The 27,626-nt window shown below is 43.1% G+C and overlaps 1 protein-coding gene across 1 annotated transcript; it reads right to left on the bottom strand.

Moving 5' to 3' along the window:
* Positions 1–3,084: 3,084 nt before the first annotated feature.
* On the bottom strand, positions 3,085–21,595 carry LOC109903696 (prolyl endopeptidase). The gene is made up of 15 exons (XM_020500567.2): positions 21,411–21,595; positions 18,852–18,926; positions 18,611–18,744; positions 18,053–18,183; positions 17,565–17,774; positions 10,948–11,069; positions 10,627–10,732; positions 9,680–9,871; positions 7,656–7,853; positions 7,235–7,338; positions 7,009–7,145; positions 6,339–6,433; positions 5,800–5,931; positions 4,366–4,522; positions 3,085–4,214 (listed from the first exon to the last, which is right to left on the bottom strand). The coding sequence occupies exons 1-15, from the start codon at positions 21,450–21,452 to the stop codon at positions 3,920–3,922; spliced, it is 2,130 nt and encodes a 709-aa protein (XP_020356156.1). The 5' UTR covers positions 21,453–21,595; the 3' UTR covers positions 3,085–3,919.
* Positions 21,596–27,626: the final 6,031 nt, after the last annotated feature.

Here is a 27,626-nt window from a genome sequence, read left to right as displayed (position 1 = left end):
CTCTGCTGTTTCCTGAAGTCCACAATCATCTCCTTAGTTTTGTTGACGTTGAGTGTGAGGTTATTTTCCTGACACCACACTCCGAGGGCCCTCACCTCCTCCCTGTAGGCCGTCTCGTCGTTGTTGGTAATCAAGCCTACCAGTCCTTGTAGCCTACTGTCAATTCCAAGGACCTGTCATCCAGACTCAAGACTCAAAACTCCCAATAGGCTTTCCTCATAATCCGCTTTCATGCACTGTTTCAATTGCTAATTACACTGCATATATTTACAGAATTATAACTTCCTCAGGTTACTATCCTATAGGTAATATATTGTGAACTATAACTAGTGAAAAGAAAGCAGTCCGTCTTCAATGAGACTATATGAATGTGTCCAAGCTCAACGTCTGCTTTTCAACAGACAATAACCCTGCCCCTTGTCTTCACTCTCCTAATGAATTGGTTTTTACCCTGTTTGGGAAAAATGTACCCTTCCCTCCCCTCCTAATTTTCCAATTTGCTGTGTCATTTATATGTAATTGAGGATCGTATTGGGCCATATTAGTCCCACAAATAGGATGAAATACTTTATTGAAGTGCTGCTTTATAAAGAGGCCCTCGTAAACCAAACATCAATTGTGGCCCTTGGAGGAGACTAGGGCTCTCTGGTATATTGTGGGGTTTTGTATAAGAGGCTGTAATTATTTCTCGGAGGGCAATCCTGGTTGCTACTCCACTACCATTATATGGGACACTCTTTTTTTTCAATGGGTTGTAATGAAAAGAGAGTTCTGTGTTGCTCTGCTAGTGTTTGCAACTCATATTCTTTAACCAAATAGGAAAAGCTTGTTTTCACCTGCAGAGACCTGGGCCTGCATAGGAATGTAAAGGTATTAGTATTTTTAAACATCGGAGCACCTTGCAGGAAAGTGGCTTTTCTTTCTACTTGGGGGAAGTGGAACTTTGTGCCCTTGATTCTTAACTGTTCACAGATTGTAAACAGTCAAAGCAGAACATTACACGTGTTCTGCTTTGTGCGTCAAGACAAACCCTACCCTAATATTGAAGCATATTGGGCTACATTCAAACTCTTTAAACGTTTTAAAAGTTGGAAAATTATGTGTAAAATACAATTGGCCAACAGAATCTGTTCAACTTTTGTTTTCATTGTCTACTTTTTCATGGATACCTGAGCTTGGTAGATGCACTCAGCACTATATCACTTTACAAATCACTGTGAAATCACCAAAGCCTTAACCTCCCGTCTCTGGGTGGAGTATCTGGTTATTTTCAGGGTTGAATTCAGGGGACTTTTTGGCAGCAGATGTTCCCCTCAGCCTGTCGCTAGGATTCCTTAGTGGCAGAGGGGCCGCCCATGAAAACGCCATTAGGCCCCACCAGTCGCCAGACGAGCGTGTGTCCAGACTGTCAAATTGGGGCCAAGCCACAGCCACCCTACCACCCTCTACCAGCGCCATGAGTCTTTTGCCCTATCAACCCTTAGATGCAAAACTACATAACATGAAAAGGAAATGTTTCAATCCTTGTCATACAATACACCTTGGTAGACATAACAACAAAACACCACCTGGGCCGTGACCCTGGCCCCAGCTGAACTGAGCGAGAGGCGCAGTGGTGGCAGATGGGGAGTCTGTGAATAAATCGATTAGGGAGCCTTTGACGGATGGGCTTTGTAGGGGCGCACGACACACCAGAGAATTAATTTGGCTAGGCGAAAAAGCCATGCCAGGACCATTCATCTCGGCACAAATTTGGCAATTTCCCGGGTCTAGGGGCTCAATTAGGCAGTGATTCCAACCGTTTTGGGGGGGAATAAGGCGCATTGAGGAATACGTAGCGCTGATGTTTCTGATGTGTGCGTTAATGATGAAAGATTTAAGGAATAAGAAATTAGCAAAAGATAAGAGCGGAATAGCTGAATGTGTGTAAGCTCAGATCACACCAGGTTCCACAGAGGTAAAGTTATTTGCTATACAACCAGGTTAAATTAAACAACCTTGTTTAGCCATAGTCAATCCCTTTCTCTCCTACATGTGCAACAGTGCCAATAGCTGAATTGCGTCCTGTATTTCTGAATCCCCTGTGTGATGAGTTCCACCCCACCCTAGTCTCCACCCTGATTCAGTGTCTTTCTAGATGATTTATGTGGCAGGGTCACTGTATGACCTCCAAACCCGCCCCATCCATTCAGCACCTGTCACCAAACCGCCTATGTGCGCTTACTGAAAACCCGGCCATGCGTGCAAAATGGCAATTTTCCATCCTCCCTAAAAATCCCTTCAGTGGGAAAGTAGGAATGTGATAAGTAAAACAGGTGTGCCACTCAATGTGCTAACGAGGGAGCTGAACTGCACGCACCATTGGCCACAACATCTGTCACGCTGCTGAATTAGATTCTACCCCTGGAAGTTTGCAGAGTGAGAGGCGATGATGGGGAGCTTAGATTGGATACAAATTAGATGGGGGGGGGGCACAGAACCCCTGGTCTACCTCCTGGTCCCCAGAGTGTAGAGGGCTTGTGACAAATTATAGGGTGGCATATTGGAGGGGTACAGACCGATACCTGTCAAGAGCCCAGGGCGGTACCACCTCTGACCCCTACACCCTCCCCTAAGAGATGCTAATGAGCTCGTCAACCTTAACCAGGCCTAATTGGAGGTGTTGATTGTCCCTTAAGGTCGGGCGGGTTTGAGCCAGCAGTGCGACAGCTTGCCACTTCCTGCTAGCTAGGGTCACATGGCTCACCTCTGTTCTCTGTATCAACAAATTCAAGAAAAGACAGACACCTTGCATTCTAACAGACGCTCTTATCCAGATTGACTTACAGGAGCAATTAGCATAAAGTGCTTTGCTCACGGGCACATCGTCAGATTTTTCACCTAGTTGGCTCGGGGATTCAAACCAGCAACCTCTCAGTTACTGGCCGAACGGTCTTAACCACTAGGCTACCTGCCGCCCTTAAGCTTGCTATTACGGTGTGGTAGGACTGGAGTTGCAATTTGTGGTTGTGGTTATAAAACAAGTTGAAAGACTGAATAGATTAATTGAGCACGACTGAATGAATCCCCATATAATGCAACGAATGACAGCACTGTTTTTAATTTAGCCTTGTCTTTCAATACAGAGAGAGCACTTGTATAAACACATTTACAGCTAATAAAAATGAAAGACCTTGAAATGGGTCCATTTTCAAAGAGCTAAACACGTTCAGGCTATGGTGGATGGCACAATGAGAAAGCCAAGGTATACATTTTGTGCATATTTTTCTATGAATAGGGTAGCTATTTGATAAGACTGTCATCGGCGAGGACTGTTAGCAGTCTGGCTGACAGCTAAGGTTGCACAGTCAGGAAGTGAAGCTCCGTAAAGCTATTCCACTGTAACATACTGCCACCTACTGGGTATAGAGGACAAGTGCTTCCACTTAGTTCTCTAGGATGCAATCTTACCCACAAAAAAATTATATTACAGGAAAAAGTGATAAATGATGTACAATTGGCAAAACAAGAAATAACATTTTATTTATACAAAATAAAGTGAATATATTGATAAGTTATCAAAACATCACAGCAGGGTAGGCCTACACAAAACACAGCCCTTATTTGAAGTGTTTCTAAAATGAATGGTGGAAAAACGATTGGAACCATTTCCCTGTTTGACTGTTAGATTTTATGGGTATTATGACACATCCACTGTGGGGTTTTATAGTGTACAGAATCAGTTTGTCAAACACCACCTGTTTTCCCAGTGCAAGTTACTCTTGTCTCATCCTCCCTCCACTCCTTAAATTTCCCTCCCCCATTCCTCTCTCCTAACCTCCTCTGTCTCTGCTAATCTCTACCGCTACTCCTCTTTTTCTCACTTTTCCTTTACCTTTTCCCTCTCCTTTTCTCCTCCCTCCCTCCCTCCCTCCCTCCCTCACTCTCTCCAGCTCAGCCCCAGTGTCTGGGCGATGAAGGAGAAGATGTGAGTATCCTCCAGGATGGCCTTAGCAGTAGGCTTGCCCGCTCCGTGACCGCTGCGGGTGTCCACCCTGACCATGAGAGGCTGGCGCTGCCCGGGGCTGCTGCCCACACCGTGCTGCAGTGTGGCACAGTACTTCAGGGTGTGAAGGGGCACCACCCGGTCGTCATGGTCGGCAGTCAGTAGGAGCATGGCAGGGTAGGCAGCGCCAGCGTGAGGGTTAGGGGGGAGGTTGTGAAGAGGGGAGTACCTGAGGGTGAGAGGGGAGAGGAGGGAGGGAGAATGTATTTATTGTACAAATTACGAAGTGCATGTGCAGAGACGCAGTTGTGTTTATGTTCAGTATGTGATGTATGTTTAGTGTGTGTGTGTGTGTGTGTGATTGAGTATGCCCGACTTACTCAATGAGCCATTTGAACTGCTCAGGGTGGTCTGCGCAGCCGTAGTCAGTGGTCCAGGCGTGGCCGATGGTGAACTTGTGGAACTTGAGCATGTCCATCACCCCAACTTCAGCCACAGCACAGCCGAACAGGTCCGGACGTTGGTTCACACATGCCGCTGGGTGTGCGTGAGTGAAAGAGTTAAATCTCAGACACACCAGTGTCCGCACAGCAAAGACCTTGGAAGTCGTCAGTCACTCAGCCTTGTTAAAATACTCCAAACCAGGAAGTGGCTGCAGTGTTTGGCAATGCATATCCATGTGTATTACTTATGGTCTCGATTCCAAGCTGTCTGAGCTAATGTTGTTATTTTGTAGAAAGCACTTGTTGATACTAGCCAGATAACTACCTAGCAAGATGACAAAGAACACATTTAATTCACTCTCCATAATCCCATACTGCCAGCCCATAGCAAAATGTTTAGCATATTTGCTACTAGCACAACATTACTAAATAGCTAGCTAAGGACACTGCACTAACTCGGGCAGCTAACACAGGAAGCTGTTTCATGAAAATGAACTAACCCATTGTGTTTTAATTATAACGTTAATAATAGCTACAGTGGTTCGCTAGCTTGGAGGAAGAATTTAGTGTTTTGTGCATTGCGCCTGTGCACATAGCTAGCTACCATCCCATAGCCTACGTTGCATATGAAGTGTGACTGGCTCATCCGTGGAGTCAATGCCCTTGTTGGCTTCCCCACGTGGGGATTCGTGCTCTCTGACTGGCTCAAAGTCAAGTTGTTGTCCACTAACAAGAATTGAATTGGTAGGTGTTGCTACTGCTCTTACAAAAAAAATGTGCAGTGAAAGTGCAGTAAATGCAATCAACTGTTATTTTGAATGCAGTATTTGCAACATACTTCAATCTTTTTTTAATAAGGGTGGGTTGGCACACAGCAGGTTCTGCTTTTGTTCTAGCAAGTAAAGGAACGGACTTCCACTTTGATAAGTACCTATCGGCAGTGAGATTCTCAGTGTGTTGTGAGAGAGAAAGACCTGTCTTACACTTGTTACACGCATAATTATACTTCTTAAAACATACCCAACTCACTCTTTGACCCTCGCACACACTACAACAACATCCAATCTCGCCTAAATGGCCAATTAAAATAGGGAAGAACACTTTAGTTGGGTTTGTACAATGCCATATGGTTGGCAGTCTTTCTAAATCATGTAGCTTACTACTGTTTAATGTGCTGCGTAATCACTGTATTAATTTAAGCTAAGTAGCTAACTACTATTGGATGGATTTTAAATGAACAATCATACTGAAGATATAAAAAAAATTAAAATAGATAATACAGTAATGACTGATCGAACTAGGAGACCATTTAGAAAGATGGTCTTAAAACACACACACACACAGACACTCTTCCCCATCCCCTCTCCATACCCACGAGCAGTCCCCCATTGGAGGCTCCGTTGATGGCTATGCGGCTGGCTGTGGTGTAGTTCTCTTGGATCAGATACTCTGCTGCACACTGGAAGTCATCAAAGCAATTCATCTTGTTCCCCAGGGTACCACCTAGACAGAGACAGGAATTAAACTCAACAGGATACAGCCATAGTCTATAGATATTATTATATTAATAATATATGCCATTAAGCATACATTTTTAACCAAAGCATGCAAACCATCCATACATTTTACGTGCAGGTGGACCCGGGAATCAAACCCACTATCCTGGCGTTGCAACTGCCAAAGCAGCACCATGCTCTATCAACTGGGCTACAGAGATAGACTGGGGCTGGATCTCAATAGTCATAACTACAGTAGTTTCCTGCTCATCTTATTTGCTCCACCCAAGGGTGAAAGGTGAAGGCAAAATGGTGAAAAGCTGTGCTCGTAAAATAGACTAGCGAATCACAGCCCATAGTTTTAGGTTAAATCAAGCTATTTTTGTGTGTCTTTATGCGGTGAAGATACAATACCTTTGTGCCAGGTCTGTCCGTACTCCCCTCCTCCTCTGATGTTGGCTACAGCCAGGATTCCCCCCAGGTGTCTAACAAACAGCAGGTACGGAACACTGACACAGAGACAAACAGAGAGAGAGAGAGGCACAGAGAGAGGCACAGAGAGAGGCACAGAGAGAGACAGAGAGAGAGACAGAGAGAGAGAGACAGAGAGAGAGAGAGACAGAGAGAGAGACAGAGAGAGAGACAGAGAGAGAGAGAGACAGAGAGAGAGACAGAGAGAGAGACAGAGAGAGAGACAGAGAGAGAGACAGAGAGAGACAGAGAGAGAGACAGAGAGAGAGAGAGACAGAGAGAGAGACAGAGACAGAGAGAGAGACAGAGAGAGACAGACAGAGAGAGAGACAGACAGACAGACAGACAGACAGACAGACAGACAGACAGAGAGACAGAGAGACAGAGACAGAGACAGAGACAGAGACAGAGACAGAGACAGAGACAGAGACAGAGACAGAGACAGACACAGACACAGACACAGACACAGACACAGACACAGAGAGAGAGGACAGGTGTCACTCAAATCCCACCGACACAGAATACAGGTCATTTGGATGAATTATATTTGTGAATTCCTGGAGGGGAAAGATACATAACGTTCCACTTGAGACTCTTGCATTGTGATACTAACTTGTAGTATGGTTGGATGGAGTTCTCAAAACCTCCGTATCCGTACAGGAAGACAGGATGTGATCCGTCCTTCTTTAGACCACGGGCGTGCACCAGGAACATGGGGATTTTAGTTCCATCCTTACTGGGGTAAAACACCTGAAACCCACAACAATGTCATCATACTGAGATTGTCCAGATACTAAAAGTCGTTACTGTTCTTAGTTTGCAATCTGCTGTTGTCATACCTGGTTGGTCTCATAGTCCTCCTGTTGAATACCCTTCACCTCCACCTGTCTGAACACGGTGGGTTCTGGAGACGCCTGGCTCAGGTCACAGTGGTAGATCACACCTGGGAGGGACACGGACACACAGGGGTTTGAGGTCATGAGGAGGTCAAAGGTTAGAGATAAAGAGAAAGTTGGCAGAGAGGGTACCCAACAGTAGTATTCAAAGTGAGTCTTCTTTGTGTTGAATGATAGCCGTCAATCCATAGTGAGGATATTAACCCTAATGAATCATAATTAGGTGAAACCTGAAACCTGAAACACTTCAGGTTATGCCAATGAACATCAGCCTCGTCCATAGGTTAGTCCCAATAAATGACATATCCTTTTCATATATCTAACGCTGAATAAGTTGAGTATCCCCTGCGAGACAGTACAGTACCTGGCGTGGTGAAGGAGGTGAACTTGTAGAAGAAGTCAGAGTGTTTCTTCTTACAGCTGAGGCCCACCACAGTGCCCACGTCCAGAGGCAGATCTCTGACCAGACCACCAGTGGACAGCTCATACAACTGCAGGATGTCCTTCACGTCATGGACATAGTTGACCAGCAGGTGGTGCTGGTTCACACAGGCCACAGAGCCTATAGGAACGCAGAGAAAATGCTCACAATGTAGGCTAATTGGTTTCTTTATGAGCATATCAGCAGGTCATTTATTTCTGTTTAAAAACTTGAAGCATTATAACAAAAGCATAATGCACCAACAACCTGGCATATACACTGAGTGTACAAAACATTAGGAACACCTTCCTAATATTGAGTTGCACCCCCCTTTGTCCTCAGAACAGCCTCGATTCGTCGGGGCATGGACTCTACAAGGCATCGAAAGCTTTCCACAGGAACGCTGGCCCATGTTGTCTCCAATGCTTCCCACAGTTGTGTCAAGTTGGCTGGGAGTGGACCTCTACTCTGAATAGTTCGCTCCATCTCATCCCACAGATGCTCAATTGGATTGAGATCTGGTGACTGGGCAGGCCACTGCAGTAAGCTGAATTTACTGTAATGTTCTTGGAACCATTCCTGGATAATCCTAGCCTTGTGGCATGTGGCATTATCCTGCAGATGGATACACTGCTGCCATGAAGGGATGCACCTGATTGGTAATGGTGTCCAGATATCCTGTGGCATGCAAACGTTGCTCCACTTTTATCAAGGGAGCCAAGGTGTGCCATGAAATCACACCCCGCACCATCACCACCACCAGCCTGCAATGTTGACACGCAGCATGATGGACGCATGTACTCGTGGTTTTCTCCATACCCTAGCAGGATGCATGTTTTGGAATATTTTTTTCTGTACAGGCTTCCTTCTTTCCCTCTGTCAATAAGGTTAGTATTGTGGAGTAACTACAATGTCGTTGATCCATCCTCAGTTTTCTCCTATCACAGCCATTCAACTCTGTAACTGTCACCATTGGCCTCATGGTGAAATCCCTGAACGGTTTCCTTCCTCTCCAGCAACTGAGTTTGGAAGGACGCCTGTATCTTTGTAATGACTGGGTGTATTGATACACCATCCAAAGTGTAAGTAATAACTTCACCATGCTCAAAAGGATATTCAATGTCTGCTTTTATTTTTTATTTTTTACCCATCTACCAATAAGTGCCATTATTTGGGAGGCATCGGAAAACCTTTGTGGTTGAATCTGTGTTTGAAATCCACTGCTCGACTGGGGGACCTTATAGATAATTGTATGTGTGGGGTACAGAGATGAGGTAGTCATTCTAAAATATAATGATATTATTATTATATTAAACACTATTATTGCACACAGAGGGAGTCCATGCAACTTATTATGTGACGTGTTAAGACCATTTTTACTCCTGAACTTATTTAGGCTTTCCATAACAAAGGGGTTCAATACTTATTGTATTCATTCTAAAAATATAATTCCACTTTGACATTATGGGATAAAATTTTATTAATTAATTAAAATAAAAAAATCAGGAACTTGACCGAGGGCCGACCTAGTACCTTGCTACGTCACAAACCTCTTGCAGATGTATTTTGTTCTAAAACGTGATACATGAGTCAAAGTTCCCTTCCTAGCAAAAGTTTAACTTTTTATTTTAAATTCATGATATGACGAAGGTCGGTTAACCAAGATGAGAAGTTACCACTCACTGTGGTTGATAGACTGAAGCATGAATATGTCAATTAAAAAGGTTAAACCTAACCACACGGTATATATTTAATCCAGTGGTCTCCATCCCTGATTCTGGATTTTCAAATCGAAACTCGGGTTTTCGTTTCAGCCCAGCACTAAAAACATCTGATTCTGCTAATCACCATCATAAGGATTAGGTCATATCAGTTGTTTTAGTAGTGGACTGGAACAAAATCCTGCACACCCTGTAGCTCTTCAGAACGGAGGGAGGTTTTTGAGACCACTGCTCAAGTTCTCTTACCCAGGACGTCCTTGTCATGCTGGGGTAGGAGGGTCCTCCAGTGGTCCTTGTCTGGTTTCTCCAGGTCAATGTTGATCAGGCAGTAACGAGGGGCATCCAGGTTGGTGCGGAAGGTGAACACACTGCCCTCGTTGGTGATGTAGGAGTACTGCGCCTCAAAGTTAGCCACCAGCTTCACCCAGGGCAGCAGGCCTATAGGTACAGGTGCAGTCAAATACTGAACAAAAATATAAACGCAACAGGTTAATTGTTGCTCCCATGTTTCATGAGCTGAAATAAGAGCCCAGAAATGCTCCATACACACAAAAAGCTTATTTCTCTCAGATTTTGGGCACAAATTAGTTTCTATCCCTGTTAGTGAGCATTTTTATTGGGGGTGGGGTAGTGCTGAGGAGTATTTCTGTCTGCAATAAAGCCCTTTTGTGGGGAAAAACTCATTCTGATTGGCTGGGCATGACTCCCCTGTGGGTAGGCCTGGATCCCAAGTGGTGGGCCTATGCCTTCCCAAGCCCACTCATGGCTGCGCCCTGCACAGCCATGTGAAATCCATATATTAGGGCCTAGTATTTCAATTGACTGATTTCCTGTAACTCAGCAAAATCTCTGAAATTGTTGCATGTTGCGTTAATATTTTTGTTCAGTATATATTGGCACACTTGCAATATACAATGGAGCAGAATGTGGTTAGAGAGAAATCACCAGTAAACTAGAATCACTTGCCTCCAACCACATTAATTTACATTTTGAATCATTTCGTCCAGGCCATTTGAAAAACCAAAATGTCCGCTTCTCTTGGTCCTGTGCAATCGTAAACCCATATACCAAAAGTTGTTTTAATTTCAACACATTTTAGAAGAAAAAGTGAATCATGCAAGGGAGCGAAAATATTGGACCGCATCTGTACAGGACAATAAGAACACTGTCTGATTAAGACGATAGGGACAGACCTGTGATGCCATTGGGCAGCTTCTGCAGGTCACAGTACCACAGCTGGTTGACTGGCTCACAGCCCTCTGTGATGTCCAGCACTGCATACCTGCCGTCATCTGACACCTAGAGAGAGAGAGAGCAAAGCGAGTCTTTACTTACAAACTGAGATCAAATGATAGAAAGAGAAGACGGATCCGGGATTGAGAAAGAGAGGTAAACAAGGTGGAGGAGGGAGACAAAAGTGAGGGAAATGAGAGTGATAGCAGTATTACATGGAGAATGTGGTGTACAACAGGTAGGAAATGGAATGAAAAAAGCATTTGCTCTTCTAAGCCCACCGTTACTCCACTGTGCCATTTTGGATTGTCAGGGAACTCAGCCACCAGGATGTCCTCTGATTGGTTGGTGCCAATCACATGGTAGTAGAGTTTCTGGTTGAGGTTGGATGTGGTCTCTGTGCCTGTGTGGAGAAATGCAGAAAGCTGATTGGGTTGTATTGGAGAGAGTCTTAAATCATTTTCCACACACAGTCTGTGCCTGTATTTAGTTTTCATGCTTGTGAGGGCCGAGAATCCACTCTCACATAGGTACGTGGTTGCAAAGGGCATCAGGGTCTTAACAGCGCGATTTGCCAAGGCAGGATACTCTGAGCACAGCACAATCCAGAAATCTGACAGTGGCTTCTGATTAAATAACATTTTCACAGAACCGCTAGTTGCAATTTGGAACTCTCTTGCTCAGATATCGGTAAGTGGACTGGAGGCAGGGCATGGAAGGGATAACGAATCCAGTTGTTTGTGTTACCCGTTTCGGAAAAGTACCTGCGTAATTGTGCACCCAACTCACTGAGGTGCTTTGTTATATCACATTTGACATTGTCCGTAAGCTTGAGTTTATTTGCACACAAAAAAAATCATACAATGATGGAAAAACCTGTGTGTTGTTAATACAGACAGAGAAGAGCTCCAACTTCTTAATCATAGCCTCAATTCTGTCCCGCACATTGAATATAGTTGCGGAGAGTCCTTGTAATCCTAGATTCAAATCATTCAGGCAGGAAAAAAAACAGCACCCAGATAGGCCAGTCGTGTGAGAAACTCGTTATCATGCAAGAGGTCAGACAAGTGAAAATGATGGTAAACAAACTAAGCTCGTCTCTCAATTAAAAAAAGAAAACGTGTCAATACTTTGCCACTTAATAACCAGCGCAATTCTGAATGTTGTAAAAGCGTTACATGGTCGCTGCCCACATTGTTGCATAGTGCAGAAAATACACAAGAGTTCAGGGGCCTTGCTTTAACAAAGCTAACCATTTTCACTGTAGTGTCCAAAATGTATTTCAAGCTGTCAGGCATTCCCTTGGCAGCAAGAGCCTCTCGTTGGATGCTGCAGTGTACCCAAGTGGCGTCGGGAGCAACTGCTTGCGTTAACCCCTCCACTATGTCTCCCTGTCATGGCTTTTGCGCCATCAGTACAGATACCAACACATCTTGACCACCAAAGTCCATTTGATGACACAAAGCTGTCTAATACTTAAAAAATATCCTCTCCTGTTGTCCTGGTTTCCAGTGGCTTGCAGAAGAGGATGTATTTCTTAATTTACCCCCCATAAACATAAAGGATATGTACCAGGAGCTGTACCAGGTCCGCCCTGTCTGTTGACTCATCCAGCTGTAACGCATAGAATTCACTGGCTTGTATGCGAAGCAGTAATTGTTTCAAAACATCTCCTGCCATGTCACTGATGTGTTGTGAAACAGTGTTGTTTGATGAAGCCATTGTCTGTATAGTTTTTTGGGGGCCTTTTCCCCCAGCATTGTCCGAGCCATATCCGCGGCAGCAGTAAGAATTAAGTCCTCCACAATAGTATGGGGCTTGCCTGTCCAAGCCACTTGGTAACTCACCATATAAGATGCTTCTAGACCCTTCTTATTAATGGTATCTGTTGATTTTATACATGTCTTACTACTCAAAAGTCATCTTAATTCTCGCTCAAAAAACTCCTGTGGCTTATTTTTCAAATTCTCATGTTTAGTTTCTAAATGTCTGCACAAGAGTGAAGGTTTCACTGAGTTGTGAGATAGTACTTTTACACATAAAACACACTGTGGCTGAGGAAAGGCACTACTACCAATATAAGTAAACCCCAAATAATTGTAGTTCTCATCATATTTGCGCCTCTTCGGTGGTCCAACGTCCCTATCTGTTGTTCGGTGCTTTTCAGGGGTAAAGGGGCAGTAGCTCTTCGACTGCATCAGACACAACTGTCCATGCTAGCTGTGCTAACAACAAATGTAGAGTTACTGATGCTAGCATTGGATGTGCTCGTGGACGCAGAACAACTTGTGTCGTCGACAGGTGCAGGTGTAGTACTGCTGGTATCTCTACATCTCTACCAATAGAGCTGGTATGTGTCTCTATGGACACGGGCCTAACTTTTTTTTAACCATTTATCAATTTTTGAGAAAACGGAATGAGCAGCAGCTACGTTTGGCTACATACAGACCATTAGTGGAATTCCCTCGAGAATAACGGTTAATGTGATTGGATGTTAATTATATGATATGAAGAAAATGTAGTCTATTTCAGACGAACAGAATAGCATACTTGAAGTTGTCCTTATGTTAGGTCCTGATATGGCTTATGCCATATGGCTGTGGGCTACAGTAGTTCATTTAGCAGACAAGATTTGCTTCAAATTCCGTGGCATAATTTTTTTGATAGTATGAAGAATACAATTGAATATAGATGAATAAAATAGACAGGATATTTTTCCCCAAATGATTTCAAAGGAAGTGCGCACATGCTGCTATTCTGTGTTGAGCGGTTAAGAACGAAACTGGTCCTCCTATATGCTTGATTTAGAGTTATTTATATAACTTTCGTTGTGGTACCAACGTTGGGCTATGTGTTGATGTTTAATACATTCTAAGGCTGCATGATGGGACTCTAATGATGATTGGAAAAAAGTCGCAAGCTGCACACACTTTATCAGTCTCTCATTCACACTTTGACAAGCACTTGATAATATTCTCACCAGGCCTCTAATTTCCCAGCAGCATCCCTCTTGTGTGACCATAATGCCCCCTAAAAAATCCATACCTTTTGTGGACAAAGTAGCCGTTGTGCCCTTGGGCTGAATATAATAGGCTAATTATAATTTCCTTCTCCTGGCTGCCGTGCTCTGGCTGCCGCACCTCTCACTCACATGGCTCTGTCAGATGTAGATCCCAAATTAACACAACCACTCGCATCAACAATTTTTTTTTTTAAAGCAATGAGGTTGATCATTTAGCTTAAAATGTTGATAAACTATTAGGTCATTCTTTCACATTATAAGCGCAGCAAGCACAAATGTTCCAAAATGCAATCAATTAGAGGGAAAACACTTTTCTCGAAAGTGACGGCAAAATGCGATTATGCATGTAATGGTGCATTTCTATGGTGAAAATGATCTTCCTCAAACTTGAAACTCTTGCACAGCCTATGTATACCAGTTAGGCTCTACATCGGTTATAAATAGGATTAATGTGCTTCATGTTAAGAAGTTATTTGGTCACTTTAGTTGTGATACAAACTTTATCAAAACCTATAGGTGAGGATACATAAGGTGTGCGACTATGATTTGAAAAAGTTGAGCTGTTTCTTGCCTTATTAATGCACAATGCCTTAATGCACAAGCTGTGCATCATTCACAAGTGACAGGCTGATATTGTCACCCATCAGACTATTCTTCATTTAATGTTATCTTTACATATACTAAATAATATGTGTGATATTACTTGATTTAGAATGTATTTATCATGCTCCTGTCAGGGGCATGGAAAAAATAATAATGGTTAATGGTTAATTTTCATGCCAGCCATGTTGCGTAACATGAGCTCATGAAATGTTCAATTACATTTGCATTGATGTCAGAGAGATAAGAACAGGCCTGGGCAACTCCAGTCCTCGGGGCCAGATTGGTGTCACGCTTTTGCCCCAGCTAACACACCTGACTCCAATAATCAACTAACCACGATCTTCAGTTAAAAATGCAATTAGTTTAAATCAGCTGTGTTTCCTAGGGATGATGGGGGAACAGTGTGACACCAAGGACTGGAGTTGCCCAGGCCTGGATTAGAGGTACAATAGAGTGCTGAGTACCGAGCAGTTAGCAAGTTTGGTAGGCGACTAAGAAGCCTAATTACCATGGCTAAACGGCCACGTGGCATTTAACTGCCGTCATGACTCATGACCGCCGGTGTGGCGGTAATATGGTCACTTTAACAGCCCTAGTGGGAACTCCGCTCAGGCATTTATTTTACGCCTGCTACATCAGGTTAAGGTAACACTGATCAGTGGTGATTGATGATTGGTGGAAACACACTGAGAGAGATATTTGCTAACAGCGTTATTTTACATTCTAGGCATGGGGGAGAAAATGTGTTACGAGACATTATCATTTAGAAGATTGTCTACACTTCCTCTTTCTCGTTTTCTATTCTCCCAGTCGGTATTAAATACAACGTTTTGGCCCCGCCCGCCTGTGGGGAAACCCCAATGGCTCACAGCAAAAACTTGACAGTCAATTACAAAACTACATTTAAGAAAAGTACAACCTGTCTAAAGATGACATTTTCAACATTGCCGTTCTCACCTTAGAAAAACATACTATTGTACGGCTTCCCTCATGCCCCTTTTCGTGATGGCGCTAACTAACGTTAGCCACGTCAGTGAGTGAGTGGTTAAAAAAGTGAGTGGAGTTAAAAAACAGACTAAACGAATAACTGTAAATTTCGTATCTGTGATTAAAGGTTTTCTACACACATGCAGTGCCTTCAGAAAGTATTCAGACCCCTTGACTTTTCCATATTTTGTTACGTTACAGCCTTATTCTAAAATGCATTACATTGTTTTTTCTCTCAGTCTACACACAATACCTCATAATGAAAAAGATAAACATTGTTTTTATCCATTTTAACAACAAAAAAAAACAAAAATATATTACATTTGCATAAGTATTCAGACCCTTTACTCAGTACTTTGTTGAAGCACCTTTGGCAACGATTACAGCCTCCTGTCTTCCAGTGTATTACGATACAAGCTTGGCACACCTGTATTTGGGGAGTTTCTTCCATTCTTCTCTGCAGATCCTCTCAAGTTCTGTCAGGTTGGATGGGGAGCGTCACTGCACAGCTATTTCCAGGTCTCTCCAGAGATGTTTGATCTGGTTCAAGTCCAAACACTGGCTGGACCACTCAAGGACATTCAGAGACTTGTCCCGAAGCCACTCCTGCGTTGTCTTGGCTGTGTGCTTAGGGTTGTTGTCCTGATGGAAGGTGAACCTTTGCCCCAGTCTGAGATCCTGAGGGCCTCTGGAGCAGGAGTGGCTTCATTTTAGGATCTCACTGTACATTGCTCTGTTGATCTTTGCCTCGATCCTGACTAGTCTCCCAGTTGCTGAAAAACATCCCACAGCATGATGCTACCACCACCATGCTTGATGGTGCCAGGTTTCCTACAGACGTGCCTTTTGGCAAACTCATGACAGCGGGCTGTCATGTGCATTTTACTGAGGAGTGATTTCCGTCTGGTCACTCTACCATAACGGCCTAATCCCATCTCCACAGAGAAACTCCAGAGCTCTGTCAGAGTGACCATCCATCGGGTTCTTGGTCACCTCCCTGACCATGGCCCTTCTCCCCCGATTGCTCAGTTTGGCTGGGGCGGCCAGCTCAAGGAATAGTTTTAGTGGTTTCAAACTTATACCATTTTAAGAATGATGGAGGCCACTGTGTTCTTGCGGACCTTCAATGCTGCAGAAATGTTTTGGTACCCTTCCCCAGATTTGTGCCTAGACACAATCCTGTCTCACAATTCCTTCGACCTCATGGCTTGGTTTTTGCTCTGACAGGCACTGTTAACTGTGGGACCTTATATAGACAGGTGTGTGCCTTTCCAAATAATTTCCAATCAATTTAATTTACCACCGGTGGACTCCAATCAAGTTGTAGAAAAGTCTCAAGGGGCGGCAGGTAGCCTAGTGGTTAGAGCATTGGGCCAGTAACCAAAAGGTTGCTAGATCGAATCCCTGAGCTGACAAGGTAAAAATCTGTCGTTCTGCCCCCCAAAGCAGTTAACACACTGTTCCTAGGCTGTCATTGTAAATAAGAATGTGTTCTTAACTGACTTGCCTGGTTAAATAAAGGTGAAATAAAAAATACATGTAAAAAAAAGTTGATCAATGGAAACAGGATGCACCTGAGCTCAATTTCGAGTCCCATAGCAAAGATTTGGAATAAATAAGTTATTTCTGTTTTTTGTTTTTAATACATTTGCAAAAATTTCCAAAAACCTGTTTTTGCTTTGTCATTATGATTGATGAGAGATTTTTTATTTATTTAATCCATTTTTAGAATAAGGCTGTAATGTAACAAAATGCGGAAAAGGTCAAGCGGTCTGAATACTTTCCAAAGGCCCTGTACATTAGCTACATGTACCCTACTTGGACACTGAGTCACCACAATTTCCCACTCTCCCATACCGAATAGTCTGAAGCCACAGGGCTATTCTCACAGGCTCTATTTCCCTATGTAGAAGTATTGACCTGGTTACATGTACATTGTACAACACGGCAGCTTTTCGGGCATGTTTTGATATTTCTATATATCACAACATCAACTACAAAAAAAAATGTTTTTTTACAATGACGGGAAAGAATGTTTGTTTTTCCCAATTTGTGAGAGTGGTTGAGGGGAATTCCTTCTTATGACATGAATACCGAGTATTTCTGCCCTCCACCCACATGCACTGTGCATGTATCTTCGCTTGTGTGCATACGTGCTTTTACAATAGGTGTGTGTGTGTGTGTGTTTCAATGTATCTGTGCACTTGAACACTATTTTGAGCTGTATACAGTAGATAACATATACATGTGTTTGTGTATGTTTGTGTGCCTGTGTGTGTGTCTCACCATCAGCCTTGCCGTCCTGCCGGGGGTAGCAGTTATAAAACACTCCGCGGGCATCGTGGGTCCAGGCCAGGCAGCTGAACTTCACCCTGTCCAGGACATCAGGCAGCTTCGTGAGGTCATCAGCCTTCAGGAAGTGCACCGTCACCCAGTCGGAGCCGCTGGAGCTCAGGCCGTACGCAAAGTACTCGCACTCCTCCGATAGGCGCCCCACTGGAAGGAGAGAGGAAGGGGAAGACGAGAGAGGCAAGGATAGAGGAAGAATAGACATGACATTATGTGTGATATTCAAGTGTATAATGTAGTCCTATCATTGATGTTTTTGTGTTTTAGCAATGTACTCCCCCTTTGTCACAGCAATCAAATCTAATAACAAAGGAAGAATGTACATGGCTTAACAAGAGAGTGGTTGGGGGGGAGTTGTGAGGGCTCAGGTTGAGACAGACAAAGTTACGGTGTGTTTGTGTGTATTACAGTAACCAGGAGCTCACTCTTCAAGGCTACAGTCCCATCCTCAGACAGTGTGTTTGGGTCAAAGAAGACTGTGGCTGGTCCATCCAGAGAGTCCTGCACATAGAGTGCATCCTGGTTCTGCAGGCCCTGGTTATGGAAGTAGAAATACCTACAGAGGAAACACACAGTAACAACGGTTACGTCATGGAGAGCATCAGACACACATATGTACTCTTTATACAGTGTATAACAACCCAACCAGTGGAATAACATGTATGTGACATATAATAATGGCAGTATGTACCTGCAGTTATTAAGTAGTTACCTCTTTTGACCTCAATTTTGTGAATTTTCTTGGGAAACAGAAACAACAGTAATCAGGCTTTTGCTCCAGCACTGAATCTGTTGATTCAGCTCATCAACTGATTCCTAACCTGTTCTTGTAGGGGCAGCTGTAATTTAGTTCCTACCCGTTTCCTCGCTAAAAGGGGCAACTGTATTTTAGTTCCTACCTGTTTCCTCGCTAAAAGGGGCAACTGTATTTTAGTTCCTACCTGTTTCCTCGCTAAAAGGGGCAGCTGTATTTTAGTTCCTACCTGTTTCCTCTCTTGTAGGGGCAGCTGTATTTGGGGTAGTCATAGAGCTCAGTTAGCCGCTGGTGAAACTGAGGCCTGACCGCACACTGCTCCAGGAATGGCATGGTCAGCTTATTCTGCTCCTCCACAAAGGCCTGGGCAAACACATGCACACGCACACACACGTCAGAGTTCAGGAACAGGTTAGAACTATAATGTTGCAATTCATCCCTTGTTATTGTGTATTTTCCATCACAATCACCTTTGTTTCGTCACTGTCAGGATCTTCCAACCAGGCATAAGGGTCATATATTTTAACCCCATGGTAGTCATCCACCTACAGGATTAAAAACAACACTTAAGTATTGCAATACACACTAAAAAACACACTTACATTGCACACAATGTTTGAAAAGGATGAATCACTACCGCACCTGTCCAGCAGAGTCACTTAGAATGTAAGTAAATCATCTTATGTTACATTTAATGGGGTATGGTGTGGCAATTTCCAATTAAAAAAAGATAACGTAATAACAACACAACTGACTGATTTATGGCCTATAGCATAGTGTACATCCCTCTGGCTAAAGACAAAATTAACGCAACAGTTCCTCAGAACTACAGGCCTTCGGTAGAGCCCGCAGCAGGAACAGTATCTCACAGGTTATTTTATTACCTTGAAGCTAGAATCCTTAGTTACTACATAAAAAATAAAATATATATATACACTGCTCAAAAAATAAAGGGAACACTAAAATAACACATCCTAGATCTGAATGAATGAAATATTCTTATTAAATACTTTTTTCTTTACATAGTTGAATATGCTGACAACAAAATCACACAAAAATTATCAATGGAAATCAAATTTATCAACCCATGGAGGTCTGGATTTGGAGTCACACTCAAAATTAGAGTGGAAAACCACACTACAGGCTGATCCAACTTTGATGTAATGGCCTTAAAACAAGTCAAAATGAGGCTCAGTAGTGTGTGTGGCCTCCACGTGCCTGTATGACCTCCCTACAACGCCTGGACATGCTCCTGATGAGGTGGTGGATGGTCTCCTGAGGGATCTCCTCCCAGACCTGGACTAAAGCATCCGCCAACTCCTGGACAGTCTGTGGTGCAACGTCGCGTTGGTGGATGGAGCGAGACATGATGTCCCAGATGTGCTCAATTGGATTCAGGTCTGGGGAACGGGCGGGCCAGTCCATAGCATCAATGCCTTCCTCTTGCAGAAACTGCTGACACACTCCAGCCACATGAGGTCTAGCATTGTCTTGCATTAGGAGGAACCCAGGGCCAACCACAACAGCATATGGTCTCACAAGGGGTGATCTCATCTCGGTACCTAATGGCAGTCAGGCTACCTCTGGCGAGCACATGGAGGGCTGTGCGACCGCCCAAAGAAATGCCACACCATACCATGACTGACATGCTGGAGGATGTTGCAAGCAGCAGAACGTTTTCCACGGCGTCTCCAGACTGTCACGTCTGTCACATGTGCTCAGTGTGAACCTGCTTTCATCTGTGAAGAGCACAGGGCGCCAGTGGCGAATTTGCCAATCTTGGTGTTCTCTGGCAAATGCCAAACGTCCTGCACGGTGTTGGGCTGTAAGCACAACCCCCACCTGTGGATGTCGGGCCCTCATTACCACCCTCATGGAGTCTGTTTCTGACCTTTTGAGCAGACACATGCACATTTGTGGCCTGCTGGACATCATTTTGCAGGGCTCTGGCAGTGCTCCTCCTTGCACAAAGGCGGAGGTAGCGGTCCTGCTGCTGGGTTGTTGCCCTCCTACGGCCTCCTCCACGTCTCCTGATGTACTGGCCTGTCTCCTGGTAGCGCCTCCATGCTCTGGACACTACACTGGCAGACACAGCAAACCTTCTTGCCACATCTCGCATTGATGTGCCATCCTGGATGCTGTACTACCTGAGCCACTTGTGTGGGTTGTAAACTCCGTCTCATGCTACCACTAGAGTGAAAGCACCGCCAGCATTTAAAAGTGACCAAAACATCAGCCAGGAAGCATAGGAACTGAGAAGTGGTCTGTGGTCCCCACCTGCAGAACCACTCCTTTATTGGGGGTGTCTTGCTAAATGCCTATAATTTCCACCTGTTGTCTATTCCATTTGCACAACAGCATGTGAAATTTATTGTCAATCAGTGTTGCTTCCTAAGTGGACAGTTTGATTTCACAGAAGTGTGATTGACTTGGAGTTACATTGTGTTGTTTAAGTGTTCCCTTTATTTTTTTGAGCAGTTTTTTGAGCAGTATATGTATACCCATTGATTCTATAAGCAATATAAATGCCTCATGAGCTTAGTTCAACTGTGGTACCCCATCAAAACCCCAAATACAAGATCATTTTACTCCAATGTTAGTAAACAATGTACATATAAACAAACACTGTGTAGCCTCCAAAAATAGTTGAAACAATATTTGTTTTGTGATGGATGGTCAGTCTGCATCCATACCGGTCTATGAATTATTGTAGTTACATTTCTCCAGGCCCATCCCTCCGCTTTTTACCAAAACACAGGCTTTGTTATTGTTCCAAATAATGATTTAATCTAGCTTTAATCTCATGACATTTCCCCTGTATAAAAGCAGTATAAAGATAAACGCCATAATTTGACATTTTTTTCAGGGTTACTCAGCTCAGCCACACTGGTTTTGCACGCAGTGAGGGCCTGCTCTTTTTTGCTCTCTCATCCTGCAATCTCTTCCTTCTTGTGCGCGGCGCCTACCACTTTAAGAATGGGCGAGAAGAGGTTGGAAGTTTGAAAGCGCTGTTGGAATTTGACACCGACCTTACTCTCATCTCTCCGAGCTGCCGGGTACTTAAATGCCATGGCGCAGTGTTTAAATGTGTTCTTATGTCTCTTCAAAGCCGTCCGTCTGTTTTACTTTCTTTGTCTGTCCGTACCACTACTCCACACGCTGCGTGACTCAGTGACAGGATGCCCGAAGTGAAAGTGAAATCATGTTCCCCTCAATTGTTATGACGGTTCACTAGTTACCACAGCCACAGGGTAAAAATGGTCTCTTATCGTTAAAAAAATCATGAAAACAGACACTTGATTTTTTTGGGTCCTAATTTAAGTATAGGCATAAGGTTAGCACTGTGGTTTGGATCAGGATTACGTTTAAACTGGGATTTTATGAAGATAATTTGCAGAAATAGGCGGGGTTTATGACGTTGTGGCTGTGTTAACTAGTGACTACCGGGTTTCACAAATTGACATGGGCAAAGATTTGTTATAACTAATGCCGCGTTCAAGTGTTAGTCGGAACTAGGAAACTCAGAAATATCCTACTTGTAAATCGGTTGAGCGCTGCACGTGTATAACTACAACCATTTAGCAAATTTCTGAGTTTCCTAGTTCCAAACCCAGCATAAGTCATTGTTTATCTGTGACAGGTCTGTCTCGCTGAGGTCTGTCCTGCTCCCAACAGGATGTGATGTAATCACGATTCAGGCAGGTCAGGGCAAGGCACTATCAATGATTACGGTGCTCTTATTTATTTAAAAGTTGTTGCTATGTTTTGTATTGTATGTCTTTTTTTTGGACTACATGACTTTACACAGATGAGCACACCATTTAATAGAAGCCTTTTAGTTGCGCAGCCCTGGCATATCAATTCTACAGGAAATCTACGTCATAGTCTCATTTTCTCTCTGTGTATTTGTTTATTTATTTGTCTGGAGTTTGGGAGTATTTTAAGTGCAGAAAAAAACTACACCCTGTTTTGAGTAGTAACGTTGAAAGACAGATAAATGGAAGAGGAAAACAAGGGAAGATTTGAGATGGGCGTCTTGTGTCTGTCTGGGTGTGTATGAACAGCAGGTTGACGTTTATTGTCATGAGTCTTGTCCTGGAGGCAGAACTCAGCTCTAAAGTCAACATTGGCTATATTGTAATTTAAGGTTAGGGTTAGGCATTAGGTTTAGCAGTATGGTTGGGGTTAAGGTTAGAGTTAGGTTTAAAATCAAATGTTATGCCTTGTGGCTGTGCCAGCAAGTGACCACTACAGAGCTGCCTCCAGAACAATATTAATGACAAAAAACGCTGAACAAAGGAGGTTTTGTTTGGTGTTAGTGGATGACTGTAATATACAGATCAGTTGAAGTCGGAAGTTTACATACATCTCAGCCAAATACATTTAGACTCTGTTTTTCACAATTCCTGACATTTAATCCTAGTAAAAATTCCCTGTCTTGGGTCAGTTAGATCACTACTTTATTTTAAGAATGTGAAATGTCAGAATAATAGTAGAGAGAATGATTTATTTCAGCTTTTATTTTTTTCATCACATTCCAAGTGGGATAGAAGTTTACATGCACTCACTTATTATATGGTAGCATTGCCTTGGTTTAATGTGGGTCAAATGTTTTGGGTAGCCTTCCAGAAGCTTCCCACAATACGGGGTGGATTTTGGCTCAATACTCCTGACAGAGCTGGGGTTTGTAGCCCTCCTTGCTCGCACATGCTTTTTCAGTTCTGCCCACAAATGTTCTATAGTATTGAGGTCAGGGCTTTGTGATGGCCACTCCAATACCTTGACTTTGTTGTCCTTAAGCCATTTTGCCACAACTTTGGAAGTATGCTTGGGGTCATTGTCCATTTGGAAGACCCATTTGTGACCAAGCTTTAACTTCCTGATGTCCTGAGATGTTGCTTCAATATATCCACATAATTGTCCTCCGTCATGATGCCATCTATTTTAGGATGTGCACTATTCCCACTTTCAGCAATGCACCCCCCACAACATGATGCTGCCACCCCTGTGCTTCATGGTTGGGATGGTGTTCTTCGGCTTGAAAGCCTCCCCCTTCTTCCTCAAAACATAATGGTGGTCATTATAGCCAAGCAATTCTATTTTGTTTCATCAGACCAGAGGACATTTCTCCAAAAAGCACGATCTTTGTCCCCATGTGCAGTTGCAAACCATAGTCTGGCATTTTTATGGCTGTTTTGGTTATTTTTAGGTTATGTCGATATAGGACTCATTTTACTGTGGATATAGATACTTTCGTACCCGTTTCCTCCAGCATCTTCACAAGGTCCTTTGCTGTTGTTCTGGGATTGATTTGCACTTTTTGCACCAAAGTACATTCATCTCTAGGACACAGAACGCATTTCCTTCCTGAGCGGTATGACGGCTGCGTGGTCCCATGGTGTTTATACTTGCGTACTATTGTTTGTACAGATGAACGTGGTACATTCAGGCGTTTGGGAATTGCTCCCAAGGATGAACCAGACTTGTGGAGGTCTACAATTTATTTTCTGAGGTTTTGGCTGATTTCTTTTGATTTTCCCATGATGTCAAGCAAAGAGGCAATGAGTTTGAAGGTAGGCCTTGAAATACATCCACAGGTACACCTACAATTGACTCAAATTATGTCAATTAGCCTATCAGAAGCTTCTAAAGCTATGACATAATTTTCTGAAATGTTCCAAGCTGTTTCAAGGCACAGTGTTAACTTCTGACCCACTGGAATTGTGATTCAGTGAAATAATCTGTCTGTAAACAATTGTTGGAAAAATGACTTGTGTCATGCACAAAGCAGATGTCCTAACCGACTTGCCAAAACTATAGTTTGTTAACAATACATTTGTGGAGTGGATGTAAAACTAGTTTTAATGACTCCGACCTAAGTGTATGTAAACTTCCGACTTCAACTGTAACTGTATTTGTTGGATTGCTTACTACATGTTGGAGAGATAAAGGAGGATTTCTGTGTGTGGCTTTGTGACATACACGTGTCGCAGGAGTGTGACAGGGACCAGGTCTCAAAGTCCTTACGTGTTTACGCGTGTACTCATGTCTGGTCTGTGGCACTGAGTTTTTGATGTGGTTCTCAAGAGATGCCACTCTTTGAATGTCAACACATTCTTGTCACATCCTTGGCCACACACACACACACACACACACATGCATGCACACACGCATACACACATTCGCGTACGCACTGCACTTGCTCACAAACATAACCCAACAACAACAAAAACGCCTGCACACACCATTGAGGTAGTTCAATTGAACGCCAGCTGGTGGAGTTGACCTGTACATTTCCAGGATTTCAGTAGATGTTTGTATTGCGCAAACAGAAATGTCAAGAAACAACAAAGACATTAAGGGAAGGCAAACCGTCTCTCTCTCTCTCTGTCTCTGTCTCTCTCTGTCTCTCTCTCAACACAGTAGAGGTGGTGTGGACAGATCTGCGTTAGCCACACTACCTGCTTCCTGTGGTGTGTCTCATCCAGTGTCCTGACAGCTTCACTCACCTGTCTGTGTCCTCAGGGGTTGGCTATCCGCCCTCACCTCAAGCCTAAACACACAGAGCCATCATGCTCGGCGGTCTCTCCACCCTGTTTGTCTCCTACCTTTCAGGAACTACAGCATTTTGCATTGTATTATGCATTTAGCATTGTATTATTTTTTCAATTGAATTGAACCTTTATTTAACGAGGCAAGTGATACATGGTTAGGATACGAAAGTGATATGTGGTTTTCACGCCTGGCCATCTTAAGATGAATGCACTAGCTGTGGGTCGCTCTGGATGGGAGCGTCTGCTGAATGGCTGAGTTGTCATGTGAAAGTAATGATATATATATATATATATATATATATATATATATATATACATACTATTCAGACCCCTTGACTTTTTACTTATTCTAAAATTAATTCAATTATTTTTGCCCCCTCATCAATCTACACACAATACCTAATAAAGACAAAGCAGAAACATTTTTGCACATTTCTATAAAATATATATATATATAACAGTAATACAGTGTGATACAGTACATCCTTTCATAGACCATAGTGTTGTTATTGATACAGTAGCTGTGTCATGATTAAAGAGAACAGGTTCTGATACAAATTCATCTGACTATTAGAAATTCAGCAAGTCATACCCAAAAGGAAATGATGTCACCTATCAACCTTATTCCTGATTGACACTCCGCATTTTCCTAGACTGTCCTTATGAGTCAACACAACCTACTTATAAAAATAACTCAACAATCCTGTCAACAATCCTCCACAGTTTCACTGCCAAATGACACAAATACACAAGTGATAAGCTCATTCTTTTTTTTTTTACATGATTACATTTCCGACGCAGATTACTTTTCTGAGGTGACTCATATTTGCCATTTACTGTCCTTTCTATTGAAGTAGTGTGATAATACCTAAAGTAATTCCGTTTATGAGGTTAATGATTACTGTTAATGGCCTTGAGAGAGAGAGTGCATCACTCTTGTTGTTTAACTTCAAGGAGACGGAAGGATTTCTGACAGTGCCCCATCAAAACAACTATATACCACTCTTTCTTTCACATCCCGCTGTCCTGCCTTCATCCTCTCCATATTTCCTATCCTCTCTCTCTCTCACCCCCCCCTCTCTTGTCCTCCTCTATGGCCCTCAGGTATTCACCTGTTACCTAATGGAGCAGGTGTTTTGGACCCCCCTGACTCTGGCAGACAGACAGATAGTCTCTCCTCAGGTTGTATGGAGAAACTACAGAGGCAGGCCAGTGACCACACACAACACACACAACAACCCTGGGTGGTCCTCTCAACACTGGGAAAACATGAAGACGTTTGACTTTTATAGAGAAATTAGCCTGTCAAGCAGACTGTTATTGCTTCACAGTTTTTTCTGGTCAACAACGGCTGCTGCTTCTACTTCTTTTCAATAGTAGACTACTAATGATATGTTTGTTTTTCATATGTATAAAGCTTGAGGTGTAACGGCATTCCTCCTCCTCTTCTGAGGAGGAGAAGCGAGAAGGATCGGAGGACCAAAGAGCAGCGTGGTAAGTGTTCATGATGATTTATTCAAAACTAACTGAACACTGAAATACAAAAAAAACAATAAACGATGTGAACAAAACGAAAACCGAAACAGTACCGTGTGGCCCAAACACTCACACTGAAACAAACACCCACCACTCAAAAGTGAAACCCAGGCTACCTAAGTATGATTCTCAGAGACAACTAACGACACCTGCCTCTGATTGAGAACCATACTAGGCTGAACTCAAAACCCCAACATAGAAAAACACACAGACTGCCCACCCCAACTCATGCCCTGACCATACTAAATAAAGACAAAACAAAGGAAATAAAGGTCAGAACGTGACATGTGGTCTATGTTGCATGCTTCCAATACGATTGTGTAAAATTGAAACGTTGTTTGTGAAGCATGAAAAACCAGACAAGATAATGTAAACAGTCAAACTTCTAGTTAAACATTATTTTAGCTCTACAAGTGTATATTTTACACAAACTCTTTTTTAAGCTTGGTGAGAGGCTATGAGCCTTCACAATTTACTGCTATTTTCTCTATTGTGGTTTCATAGATTAAGTAGCTGAGGAGTAAAGATGGGCGCAGTTTGGCTGAGTCATAAAACAGGTTTTGAGTTTGGGATGTTCAGTCTGTCCAATCCGTAAAGCTGTGAAAACGATGTGGAGAATGAGGGAGTAAGGGGTCAGGGATGAGAGGCATGCAGTCATACAGATGGTTCATTTTGGTCTAATTAGTGTTGCAGTGAAAAGCAAGTTTGTGTCCCAAATGGAACATAACAGTGCATTACTTTTGACCGGGGTCCATAGGTCTCCGGTGAAAAGTAGGCTAGTGCACTATGTAGAGAAAAAAAATAACCCTTTTTGGTTTCAAGTAGAACACTTTTGGGTTCCATGTAAAACCCTGTCACGCCCTGACCTTAGAGAGCCATTTGATTTCTCTATTTGGTTAGGTCAGGGTGTGATGTGGGGTGGGCATTCTATGTTTTGTTTTCTATGTTTCTTTATTTCTATGTTTTGGCCGGGTAGGGTTCTCAATCAGGGACAGCTGTCTATCGTTGTCTCTGATTGGGAATCATACTTAGGTAGCCCTTTTCCCTCCTTTCAGTGTGGGTAGTTGTCTTTGTTAGTGTCACTAAATGCCCTGTTAAGCTTAACAGTTGTTTTTCGTTTGTTGTTTTGTTGGCGACATTTTAAAAATAAAGGAA

The sequence above is a fragment of the Oncorhynchus kisutch genome, linkage group LG14, assembly GCF_002021735.2.
Source record: "Oncorhynchus kisutch isolate 150728-3 linkage group LG14, Okis_V2, whole genome shotgun sequence".
Taxonomy (NCBI): domain Eukaryota; kingdom Metazoa; phylum Chordata; class Actinopteri; order Salmoniformes; family Salmonidae; genus Oncorhynchus; species Oncorhynchus kisutch.
The sequence above is the reverse complement of the archived record's forward strand: the minus strand, read 5'-3'. Positions and strand labels throughout refer to the sequence as shown.